This window comes from Peromyscus maniculatus, chromosome 7, assembly GCF_049852395.1.
Source record: "Peromyscus maniculatus bairdii isolate BWxNUB_F1_BW_parent chromosome 7, HU_Pman_BW_mat_3.1, whole genome shotgun sequence".
NCBI lineage: Eukaryota > Metazoa > Chordata > Mammalia > Rodentia > Cricetidae > Peromyscus > Peromyscus maniculatus.
The window spans coordinates 101,301,941-101,314,882 of record NC_134858.1 but is presented as its reverse complement, the minus strand read 5'-3'; the positions used below and the strand labels follow the sequence as shown (position 1 = coordinate 101,314,882).

The 12,942-nt window shown below is 49.5% G+C and overlaps 2 protein-coding genes across 5 annotated transcripts in view; both read left to right on the top strand.

Annotated features, from left to right (window-relative positions):
* The window catches only part of Tmem108 (transmembrane protein 108), a 285,683-nt gene extending 278,484 nt beyond the window's left edge, over positions 1 to 7,199 (top strand). For 2 of the 4 annotated variants that reach the window (XM_006978676.4, XM_042281522.2), the window contains 2 exons: positions 1,615 to 1,769; positions 5,054 to 6,880. In XM_006978676.4, coding sequence (XP_006978738.3) covers positions 1,615 to 1,769; positions 5,054 to 5,176 — 278 coding nt within the window. In that variant the 3' untranslated portion in view covers positions 5,177 to 6,880. Of the gene's footprint in view, positions 1 to 1,614; positions 1,770 to 5,053 lie in introns of all 4 variants that reach the window. The other 2 variants (XM_042281523.2, XM_006978675.4) reach the window with 2 other exon arrangements.
* Positions 7,200 to 9,564: 2,365 nt separating this feature from the next.
* The window catches only part of Bfsp2 (beaded filament structural protein 2), a 56,500-nt gene continuing 53,122 nt past the window's right edge, over positions 9,565 to 12,942 (top strand). The window contains exon 1 of the mRNA XM_006978674.4: positions 9,565 to 10,053. Within this exon, the coding sequence (XP_006978736.3) occupies positions 9,565 to 10,053 (489 nt within the window). The remainder of the gene's footprint in view (positions 10,054 to 12,942) is intronic.

Below are 12,942 nucleotides of genomic sequence, written 5' to 3'. Positions count from 1 at the left end.
GTTGGGCTTTGCAGCCAACCTCTGCCCCTTCCTTCTTTCAAGCAGCGGAGAAAGGGCTTCAGAAGGATTCAAGGGAAAGACAGAGCCACAAAATTTGAACACTCTGATGCCATCCAGTTTCTGAAACCCCCTCGAGCCCATTTAGAAGCCCCCTCCACGTGTCAGGGACTTTTCAACGGCACTTTAGAGGCCTGATTAGCAAGTGGCTAGTCTTCCTGTCCAAAGCAGATGAGGCAAAATGCAAATGGAAGCTGCCTCATGACTTTGTTTAGAGATGGTCTCCAGGGGGGGGCTAGTGGTGGGGAGGAAAGTGACAGAATGTTCCAGAGAACCCCCAGGGCTGGGGCCTGGGCTCTGAGGACTCAGCTCATAAATGTGCCAGCTTCTGCAGCTGCCCTGCATCCTGACAGTGAACTGGCCCTGTATTGCTCAAACCCTTTGACTGTTTCCGAGGGAGCTGGCCCTCTGCTGCCCCCTGGTGCTGGCCTCTGAACAGAGCAGCCTGGGCCTCCATTCCCAGGCACTGAGATGATTGGCACCTTCAGGATGGCAGTCGGGTGGGTACATACAGTCCCCGCCCATCCCTTCACTGTGGAAGGTTCTGGTGCTGGCGAACCTAGGCAAAGCCCTTGCTTGGCACATACTAAAAGCACAGCTCTGCAGCAATCACAAATGTCCCCCAAATGCATGCAACCTCCCTTCCCCAAGCCCTGGGGTACACCTCTCAACACTGCCCTGGCCTCCCCTCCTACCTCGCCGTGTACTCTGTGCCATACTGATCTTTCTTTCCTCACACACACCTGGGCTGTCCACACTTTGGTCTTTTCTTTGCACGTGCTGGTCCCCAAATCATGGGGCATACTGCCCTTTCTGCATGAGCCCAGCTCCTCCCTATGATGCCAGTCCCCTTGCTGTGAGGCTACCCCATGACTAGAGCAGCCTCTCTCACTTGGCCATGTTGTCTTTACTAGATAGCCATCCTATTGAAATCTCCTGATTCATTTTATTACCTATTATCATCTGATCTCTTCTGCGAGCACCCAGTAGGATGGATGCTTAGGAAAACACTGGTGACTTTTTTTTCTTTTGAGACAGGGTTTCTCTGTGTTGCTTTGGAGCCTTTCCTGGAACTCACGCTGTAGACCAGGCTAACCTCGAACTCACAGAGATCCGCCTGCCTCTGCCTCCCAAGTGCTGGGATTAAAGGCATGCGCCACCACCGCCCAGCAACAGTGGTGACTATTAACAGTTTCTAGCACACAGTAGGTACTCAATATAAAGGTAGTGGTTGAAAAAAATGAGCGAAGGCTAACGCAGTTATTGGAGTGCTTATCTTACATGCACAAAGCCCTGGTTTCAGTCCCCAGCATTGCAAAAGCCAGGTATGGGGCACAGACCTGTGATCCCAGAACTCAGAAGGTAGAGCCAGTAGAATCAGAAGGCCATCCTCGGTTACATAGTGAGCTCAAGGCCAGCCTGGGATACGTGAGGCTGTTTTTTTAAGGAATGGATGGGGTAAGTAGCTGGGTACAGTTCCACCTCCTCTGCACCCTACTGGGACTTAGGCATTTGTCTCCCCCAAGTCTGCTTCTCTGACTGGGACTCTCTCCACAGCCGTCCTGTTGACAGTGTGCTGTATGAGGAGGAAGAAGAAGACGGCCAACCCTGAGAACAACCTGAGCTACTGGAACAATGCCATCACCATGGACTACTTCAATAGACATGCCGTGGAGCTCCCAAGGGAGATCCAGTCCCTGGAGACCTCAGAGGTAACAGCCCCACACCTCCACGGCCGGCCACTCCACACAGAGCTGCAGAGTACCTGCTCAGCCCTGAGGGCCTGCTCCTCCCCGGTGCCCTATGGGCCAGGAGCTTCTCCCCCTGCCCCAGCCCTACTGAACTCGGGGTCTGAGCCCTGGGGTACTTTCTGAACACTAGGTTTGGGAAAGCCGTTCTATCTGGGAATAAGTAACGAATGTTTATTGAGGACGTGTTTTGTGGAAAATAGTCTCTGGGGACTATGAAGAGGAAAGCATGCTCTCAGGGAACTTCCAATTTTGAACTGTGGCTGGGAGATGAAGCTTGGTGTCATTCAAATGCAAAGCAAATGAAGAATAGTAATAGATGCAAAGTATGGGAACCTGGGGAGGAAGCCCTCCCGAGAGGCACGGGGAGGATTTCTGGGCTTCACTAGGTGTGCCCAAAAAGGAAGACAGAAGCCTTGGAGATGGCCCAGGAGAGAGATGAGGGGCAGCTGAGCTCAGTTATTGTGACAGTGTACCTTGCCTTCCCTGCACCTCCATTCCCTGGGCATCTGGGTGAGCTTTGGAAACAGTAGCTGCTCAGTAAAAGCTAATAACCGAGGGGCAGGTAGCAACACAAGCTTCATTGAAGGTTTTCGTCTGGGTGAGAAGCCAGCACACATTTTTCTTCTAGTGAGTGGAAAACCTGAGAAAGGTTTGAATCTGGGCAGTGAAGCCCACATCTCTTAGATTTTCTCTGTAAATGGGAAAGTGACCACTGAAGAGAAGAACCCAGAAACATGCTGTAGAAAAGTTCTACCTGGAGAACACCATGGTGTTCTTGTAGAACCAAAAGGGATGGAGGCTACAGTCTACGGTCTGTGTCAATCCAGGCGGCTCCCAGGAGAAGGGTCACCTGGCTACGGTCTCCAGAACAAAAGGCACCACAAAAGCCACAGCAGGAAGTATGCCAGGTTTGGCTTCAGATTGTACCCTTGCTCTCCCGCCCCTACCCGCCAGTCTACTCCCTTGGTTCCGCTGTATTTATAAAAGGACTATAATCTGTTCCAACTCACTAAACCCATACTGTGTGAGGCCAAAATGTAAGTAGTTTGGATCCAGGATGGAAACCGCTGGGACATGCGTGCCCTGTAGAGCACCCACAGGATGGTCACATTCTCCTACATGCTGTATCCTCCGACATGCCCATGGTACCTACCATCCAGCCTTTCCCGCATGCCTTGCCTGAGACAGTGTCTCTGTGCCTGGCTCCCCTGTGCTGTGATGATGGAATGGCAGATCATAGTGCCCAAGGGAGCTTGGATACTTTCCTGGTTTTCCTCCTTTTCCCCCCTCCATCCCTTTCTTCTCCCTCCCCTTACCCCTCTATTGTCCTGGTTGTTTCCTCAATACCTTTCTCTTCTCATGCAGTGCCCCATACATCCCCCTCCCCCCATCCAGGTTCATTGCTGGTCCATACTCCATAATTAGGAGGGCCAGGCTTCCATGCACCCTGCTAGTGGGACTTGGCCAGATCAGCCCTTGAGGGACATGCCTATCTCCTGAAAAGACATTTTATCAACAACACAGTTCCCTCTTCTCCTGACCACCATAAAGCAGCCAGCCCTTCTTCCTCAGGAATTGCCTTTTGTCCGTTTTGTTTAAAGATAAACTTCAGAGAATGAATTGTGGCTTTATAAATGAAGCCACTTCTGAGAAGTCTAGCCCGGGCCAGCATACACAGGCTTGTTGCTGCGTTTTGAGTCCACTTGCCTTGAAATGGCCTGGAAGTTCTGAGACTTTGGTGGTTTGGCATTTCCTCAGGCGTTGGCTGGTGTGTCTTTTCCCCAAGTTAATACCTGGATCGGGGACCTGCCATTAGTAGCCCACGAGTGCTTGTAGTCACTGGTAGCTAGATGGAAACCCTGTCAGAGCCTCGAGATTCCCTTCCGAGCAGCATGGAGTGCCTGTTTAAAGACCTTTCCACCCTGGGGCTTAGACAGGTTGAGGTGTGTGTGTGGGGGGGGGGCTGTTCTTTCCTTGTTTTCACCCACCTCATAGCGTACTGCTGCAGAGATCCTGTCTGTCCGTCTGTCCGTGTGGGTTCTTGTGTTGCTTCACGACAGGGGGCAGTGATTCTCACCAGGATGCAGGGGCGGGGGGGGGGGGGGGGGGGAAGGGGCCTAAGAGGAGGATGAACTGGGCTCTGAAGACTGGTGGGCCTGTGAGACTCTGAAGGGTAGTTATGGGATGGTGGTGCTGATAGGTGTATTTGGAAAGGAAGAGCTGCGAATTTGCCTGAGGAAGAGGCAAGAAGTGGAGTCTGGAGTCCAAGGACATCAACCTTTGCTCACTAAGGCAGTAAGGGGTGGGTGGGTGTCAGGGGGTGTGTGGTGTGTGTGAGTAGTGTGGTGTGTGTGTGTAGTATGTGTGTTTGAGTAGTGCATGTGTGTATGGAGTGGGTGTGTGTCTGTGTGTGTAGTGTGTGTATGTGTGTGTTTTACATAGTGAGCCTTGAACTTGCACCAAGAAACCAAGAACCCTTTTTCAGAACTTAAAAGTCTAGACGCAGGCTCTACACCTTGGCACTGGCCTAGATAAGAACATAAAGCCAGCAATCCTGAAATGAAAGTGCACATATTGGGCGATTTGTTGTTGCTGTGGCCAGATTGCCTGACAGAAACACTTAAAGGAGAAATTGTGCTCGTGGTTCCAGAGGGTTCAGTTCGTCATGGGCAGTCATGGTGGAAGAGCACAGTTCACAAAGTGGCCAAATGGCCAGTGCCACAGGGCAGAGAAATACTGGTGCTCACCTGGCTTGCCAGCCACAGGGCAGAGAAATACTGGTGCTCACCTGGCTTGCCAGCCACAGGGCAGAGAAATACTGATGCTCACCTGGCTTCCCCCTTTTACTCCCCACTTTTATTGTTTGGGGCAAACCATGGAATTCTGCCACTGCCTTCAGAGGGGGGTCTCTTCCCCCTTGATTAGTCCTCTCTGAAACCATCCATCCCAGACACTCCCAGAGGTGATTCTAAATCCAGCTAATCTGACCAGAAATAACCATCAGTGTGTGTGTGCGTGCACACATGCGCGTGCATATGTATTTAGTTTCTTATGGGGGTGCTTAGTTGCTTGATTTGTTGAGACAGTCTCCCACTATGTAGCCCAGGCTGGCCTTGAACTTGCCATCCTCTGGAGTGCTGGGGTTGTGTGTGCCACCACACCCAGCTATACCTGTGCATTGCTTGAAAAGCAACCAGCCCTCATTGCATCCCCAGCTCACACCATCTTCCTCCCTCTCCCCTCAGGACCAGCTCTCAGAGCCCCGCTCCCCAGCCAATGGCGACTATCGAGACACTGGGATGGTCCTCGTGAACCCCTTCTGCCAGGAAACACTGTTCGTGGGAAACGATCAAGTTTCGGAGATCTAGATGCAGCAGCCTCCGAGTTGCCATTCCCTATTTTTTGTCTCTAAATTATAAATATACAAATATATATATTATAAATATAACCTTTGTGTAACCCTGACTTAATAAGAAACATTTTCAGCTTTTTTTCTTAAGAATTGTCAACATCTTTTTTACAAGTGTGGTTTAAAAAAAATTTACAGAATGACCCATGGCTTTATAAAATAAAGGTATTTCTAAGCAAAGCAGTTGCACTGATTGCTTCTCTTGACTGTTCTGGGCATGTAGGGGTCTCAGGAGCCCTGGGCAGGTGAGGAAAGTCTCCCATGGAAGCTGAATGTCATGATGGCCAAGTGAGTGGTCCTTTGTCTGTTCTTGGCGCTATGGTTGACTCAATATGTCCGCATTTCCTGTCTCCTTGTATGTATACTCGTAGAGGGGACTGGCGCACCAAGGCAGAAGACAAGCAAGGGTTCAAAACAGAAGGGCACTTGCCACCCTGGAGTCTCACTGTGCCATCACTGAATGTCAACTTTAATGGACCTATGGACATCAAGGCATCATGGGGTTCCAGCCCCCTTATATCACCCCACAGGATGCTCCCACCATGCTAGAAGAAACAGGACTGCCTTTGTCTGGCAGAAAAGTGCTCCCTAGAAACCCTTCTCTGGGTTTCTCCAATGCTCCCAGCCGCCCTAGACCCCATGCCTCTCTTCTCCGGAGGACAGATGCTGCTTTTGGCCTTGGGGCTATGCCACACTTGTTCTTCCCAGTCCAAGGGTCAAGTGTTTATTTAGATTCTGTATCACTTTCTCTGGAGGCAATGATGTTGTGCCCACTGAGAAACAGGTTTATCTAGAAAGCCTTGTGGTGTAGAACTATTTTTTTTTAACCTTCCCTAGTAAATCTTTAAAGAAGAAGATTGCCAAATGAATCACTCAAGAGAAGTGCCATTCTGTCTACAGGCAGAAGCGCTGCAGACCTGCCCATGAACTTGCCATCAGCTTTCACTTCCCCCTGCCTTCCCTCTCTTGTTCCCTGGGTCCAGGTCCAGCTGCAGTCCCAGCCCACACTGAACCCAGTGTGGCCAATTGGGAGCAGACTCTCAGAGACCCGAGAGGGGCTTCTGGAGGAATCGTGTTCTCTGTTCCTCTCCTAACCCACCGTGGCTAGGAATTTAACTTCAAACCCCCTCCCCTTTAAAAGAAAAAAATAGTTTGATAGTATATTTTGAATATAGATGTTCTTATTGTCAGATTGGGGCTTGAATCTGACTGTTGATCCCAATGTCTGTGTTGTTGCTGTGGTCTTCTTACCACGACTTCCTTCCCTCCTCCATTCTCCTTTCAGAAAGAAGGGTGGCCTTCAAAAGTAACATGTGTTTCTCAATGTTGTGTGGACCTACTTGACATGAGTCTGCTTGTCTCTTTTCAAAGACTTCAGCCCACAGAAGCAGCAGGTTAAATGTTGTGCCGAGACTCGCTCTCTAACACATTGCTGTCCGACCTTAACCTTATCATAATATTTCTGTTAGCTATTGCATTGAGTATGCCAATGTGTGTGAGTATGTATAGAGAAAACTTGTTTGTAAAGTAAAATTTATATATAATATATGTCATCAAAGGTACATATGTTATATATACATTTGTGGATGTATGACTTATTTTTCCGTATCCACAGAATTCAGCTACCATGTATATATAAATAAACTTATTTTATTACCCAGAGGATCAAGTTGCTAATACATTTTGCATTCTTTTCATTTAATAACCCTTAAGTCTCCCCTTTAATGGTACCCATAACCATCTCATTTCCATGTGTACTTTATCTAATTGAACATTATATTGAATTTTACAAGTGTGATGAGATAACAAGGTCGAGTTATCATTTAGTAAAACTGTTCTTCTAGAACAAGAGGGTGGGTTTTCCAAGGAAGAGTCGGCTCTCTTCAGATCTTTGAAAGACTGGTGTCCATTGAGCTGCCTCCCTTTGCCTGTCCCCATCTCCAGGGGACTGGGTAGATTTGAAATAAATGTCTTTGAGTCTGAGTGTGTCCAAAACCACTGATCATTTCCATTCCCTGGGCAGTAACAGTGCCTAGACCACATGACACCTTTACAATCAGTAGCTTGAACCCTTCATTAGCCTTGAATAACACATCCTGGAACTGACGGAAATGGAGCTCCCTAGGGCCCAGCAATACCACCTGTATTAGGAGGTTGTTACCAGTGCACCATGGGAGCCGCAGAGATGGTATTCATAGGAAGAGTACCATACCTATGTAAGCTAAGGCCTATAAGCTACTGCCCTTTCCTTGATTCCATTGGCTCCTTAATCTGTTAAGCAAATAACCAACACCGATATTTAATGAAGTATCTCCTGGGAGGTGGGGAGATACCTTAGGAAAGTGCCTTCTGTCATGAAGATCCAGGTTTGATCCCCAGAACCCACGTAAAATATCATGTGACACATGCTTCTAACCCCAGCACTGAGGCAGCAGAGCCCAGGCAGATCCCTGGGGCTCACTGGCCAGCAAGGATCACCTGATTGGTAGGTTCCAGGGCAGCCAATAAGAGACCCTGTCTGAGACAGTAAGGTGGATAGCCCCCATGGATGCCCCTAAAGTTGATCTCTGGCCTCCACATGTACACACGCAAGTAGCCAAGTACCTCCTACATTGTCCTAAGTAAATAAAGAAGGGGAAAGGTTACAGTTTTTGTAAATAGAAAATAAAAATACACATAGTGCTGTAGCGGATGAGTAGGACCTGTGTGCCCTGGCAATTGACAGACGCTAGTGACAACCTATTTAAGTCCCTGGAACAGAGAGGCTTTCTGAGCTCTGCTAAGTTCTGGACATGGGGTCTTGGGGTCTTTTGTCACAAAGGGAAGTAATGGTATCTATAATACTTCTGGACCTGAACAATGTGCACCCAAACAACAGTACTTGTCCATACTAAACTTTCCTACCTTCAAGTTGGATTGAAAAGTTAGTGAGCTAGACAGTGGAATTGTGCTCAGAATGGGGGTGCATTTGGTACCTACCAGAAGTTAACTCCTATTCCCTTCTCTTTCCTGGGGTCCATCCTCACATTACAGGATCAAGGAGTATGTCCATCTCTAGATCTGGGGTACCTAGTTTCAATACACTAAAACCTCAGTACATGCCCAGGCTGGAGGGAACATTCTAGCCCCCAAGAAGTGATTGGGATATGACAGTTGACAGTGTGACTTGGAGTATGCCAAAGGCAAGGATTAAAACCTGGGGTGCCCAGCAAACCCTAAATTGTGGCACCCACGAGTGCTTTCCAGAAAATGCTTTCTTGTTTTCACTTTTTGGTCTTATTAGAGGGGGAGACAGAGGTGGGAAAGAGAACAGAGTCTAACAAACAGCCGCCCAGCAGTTCAGGTCCCAAACTGGCTCCAGAGTGTCTGATGTGTCCGAGTTAGTAATCAGAAAGATGTACAGCAGGTCTAGAGGAGGAGAAACATGGCCGAGGGCCAGCAGCTGACAAGCATTGTGTCAGAGGGCAGATGTGAGGAGGAGGAGGAGGAGGAGGAGGAGGGGAGAGAAAAGCTGGAAGGGGCCTGGAACGGCTGCCAGACCTGAGGGGAGAGGATAGCGGCAGGCTTGCTGTGCTTCCCCTGGCTCTCTGGGGCTGCCTTCCTCCATGGCTGGCTCGCATCCATGTGTGTCCTCCGATCCTGTGTGGATGTGCACTCACATGCACACACACGCCCCTACCTCAGCACATGAAGGTATGCAGAAAGCCCCACAATCGGTCCTGAGGCTGCTACACTGAGGCCCAGCCTGTGATGGGAGATCTGGATGAGGTGATTAGTACACTTGTCCTCTAAGGTCCTCAAGCCTGTTTCCTCACCAGTGAAACAAAACTGCTTGTTGCTCGCCTGCCCTTCACTATGGCAGTGACATACAAAACCAAGGGCTGGGGATATAGAGTCCATAGAGTATTCACCTAGTATGCGTGAGACCCTGGAGTCTATCGCAGGGATTAGAGGCAGAAGATCAGAAGTTCAAGGCCATTCTGGCTACATAGGAATTTTGAGGCCAGCCTCAGTTAGAGACCCGGTCTAAAAAGAAGTAGGCAAATCTAGATGACCCATCCCCACAGTCCGCAGTGGTCCAGCGCCCTCCCCCCAGCAGAAAAGTCTGGATGGTTTGGCACATGACCCAGCATCAGAGAATGCCTGTGTGCCTCTCACAGGCTGGTGGGGCAGTCCTCTTCCAGCTCAGTGAATGACAGAAGCTCATGGAAGGCTGTAGACAAAGAACATGGGGGGCAGGGGAGCTTCCAGAGAGGCCCGTGACCAGGCCATGAGGATGCTGGGGCTAGCAACCAAAAGCCGCTGGACCCTGCAACCCTGCCAGGCACCACAGAGGCAGAGAGAATGATGAGTGAGAGGAGAGTGGCAGTGGATTTGCCCGCTGCAGCTAACTCCAACATGCCCCTGCAGAGGCACAGGGTGTCCCTCAGGGGGACACGATCTCCATCCTCCCTGGAGAGCCCCCCAGCATCCAGGACCAGTGCTGCGGGTAGCCTCATCCGTGCGCCTGGAGTCTATGTAGGAGTAGCACCCAGTGGGTGCGTAGGTGGCCTGGGTGCCCGAGTGACGCGCCGGGCCCTGGGCATCAGCAGTGTCTTCCTCCAGGGCCTGCGGAGTTCAGGCCTTGCCACGGTGCCTGCTCCCGGCCCAGAAAGGGATCATGCTGCTGTTGAAGACCTGGGGGGCTGCCTAGTGGAATACATGGCCAAGGTGCATGCTCTGGAACAAGTCAGCCAGGAGCTGGAAACACAACTGCGGGCTCACCTGGAGAGCAAGGCCAAGCGCTCCGGAGGCTGGGATGCCCTCCGAGCCTCCTGGGCCAGCAGCTACCAGCAGGTAAGTCCTCCAGCTCCGTCTCTAAAGGCTTGCTGGAGCCCTGAGTGGGGATGTTGAAGGCTACAGGAAAAGTGGTGAGTAGTCTGAGGCCGGGAAAGCTGACCTCTTTCGTCCCCAAACCGCTGGGGATCTGATGGTGACATTAGCTGCCATTCACTGAGGCTGACCAGGGGCCAGGACCCCCTGGGCATAGCACAGGCACCACCCCCAAACCATCCCAACAATGCTCTGCGACCAAACTATCATTGCGTACACTTTTCAAATAAGGAAACTGTGTACATGGCCCAAGTTCACAAGCTAGTAGAGCAGCAGTTTCTTTTTCAACCTGTGGGGCGTAACCCCTTTGGGGGTCTCACATCAGATATCCTGCATCTCAGCTATTTACATTATGATTCCTAACAGTAGCAAAATTACAGTTCGGAAGTAGCAATGAAATAATTTTATGGGGGGGGGGGGGACCACAACATGAGGAACTGTTTTAAAGGGTCACAGCATCAGGAAGGTGGAAAACCAATGTAATAGAAAGATGCAGCCAATATCTGAACTTGGATTTTTCTTTCTTCAAAGTTGTATTTGACCTTTTATCTGGGACTGCCTCTGTCACTGTTACTGTAAAGGGTTTTCAAGCCATCATAGAACCAAATCCCATTGAACGGATGTGATGTTTTAAATGATGACTAAATGAAAGTGTGCACCTGTATCCACATATAATGGTTATATGGGACCAATGAGAATATGGACCATACTGGTAATTTTCAATTTCCTACTACGTGTGTGTGTGTGTGTGTGTGTGTGTGTGTGTGTGTGTGTGTGTGTGTGTGTAAAAACAGGTGAAGTTGGCATTAATATTATCTTACTTAACTCAATATAGCAAAAATTATTTCAGCATGAAACCAATATAAAAATACCAGCACAACAGTTTAGATTTAACTAGAATTTTCTGGGCAATGGAAATGTCTTAGTCTTGGTTGTGACTTCTCCTTGGAAGACATGAACAAGTACGCTTTCACCTCAGACAGGCACTACCAACAGATCAAAGATTCTACCCAAGTCTAGCCTGGTGACCAGTTAGTTCACTGGGGTTACTTACAGGAGCATAACTGAATCAGAGGAAGCTGCATCCCTGCAAAGTGCATGGTGATGCTCATGAAAGCTGCACCCCTGCAGCTCCCTGCCCATTTGCAGGCAGCTCTATGAAAGAGTCTCCCTCCCCCAACAAGGGTTTACTGCATATATAACTGGTGTGGGGGGGGAGGGGTGTGAATCTTATAATTTGCTGAGCTTTGCAAGTTTCCTTATGCTTCCCAGATCTTAGGAACTGCCCTCCTCCCTCCCAAAGGGACTATACTTCAATTCAGAAAAATACCTATACAACAGCTTCTATGGTAACCGAGCCCTTGGGGTGTGGGACTGGGAACTTGACATTTTTGCTTTTCTTGGGTTTTATTCCTTCTGATCACTACGTATAGTGGACAGCCATCTTGCTGGGCAGGTATGCAGAGGCCTCCTTCCCCTCTCACCTGGTTCAGGGCTGTGACCTATTCTCTGGGATAATTTCTGCAGGGCTCCAAGCACATCCATCAATTCTGCCAGCAAGCTGTGGTCTCAAGGCTGGAATCCCACTGCCATTGCCCATCTCAGCTGGTCCCTCTGTGGGTAGCTGACTTATCTCTCCCATTCCTCCCCAAACGCTGGCCTTGGGATCCCCACACACTAAATCATCAGTCTCTAATCCAGCCAGACGCAGCCAAATCCCATTTGCTCCCTGGAGTCAGGCATGCAGCCTGAAAGGTTACAAACTGTTCATGTATGGTTGGGTGATGTCAAGCAGGGGCATATATGGAGCCCCCATCTCATCCCATGATGCTGCTTCTTCACTGTTCTCAACACCCTCCCTCCCTCCCCTCAGAGGAGGAGGGTACAATACTATCCTTTTGGCTGGTGCAGATGTTCTAACCACACTTTTGATGAGCCTCAAACATCCAGGGCCTCACAGCCTGTCCAAGAGGTAGCCACTCCTCAGGGAGTCCCCACAACTATCTTACTTTCAAATATGTATGACATATTAACTCCTAGAACATCCCAGATATTCCAGCTCAGCAGTATACACTGGGCAGTATGACACCTGGATGCCACACACACGTGCCAGGAGGAAACCAGACATCTCAATGGCATGGTTAGAAAGTTCAGTGGCAGAGCCTAGTGAGTAGACATCGCAACTGGCTACAAAATCTTCTACAATGCATGAGCCTCAGTTTCTCATCTATAAACTGGACTGAATAATGTCTACACAATCCAGCAACTCTATAACCTATAGACTAAACAGCTATAAAATACCTCAATAGAACAGCCATGAAGAAAGAACACCAAGACTTCTGCTTCTGCTCCTGGTGGTCAAAGTCCAAAATGGCAGCCATTTTCCTCTAATCTATCTGTGAACACCTAGATATGAACAGACACTTCCTTCTTGTCCTCCTCCTCCCTGTTCTCTTCCTCGATTTTTAAGCTTCACTCTCTTGATTCCTTAGCCTTAGAACCACTAAGGGCCCCTTCTCCTGCTAAGCAGTGGAAGCAAGTGGGAAAATTCCCAGGTGGTGGCCTCTGGGACCCAAGAGGACCGGGAAACCCAACTCCTGGTCCAGCAGGAGGCGGCTCTGTGCTCCTGATTTTTCATACCAAGTAGGTGATGCCAATAACTAGGTCTGGAAGCAACAGCAGCAGCAGCAAATCCTTTTCTCCTCCATAACCAAACACGAGCTTGCACTGAGAGACGTCCCTGTGCCCAGCTGCAGAGAGAGCAGCCGAGAGGAGCTTAGGCGTAGTGAATGTCAGTGCACAAGGTGGGAGCTGAGCCAGGGTGAGGGAGAAACTGCCGGAGGAAGAGAAGGG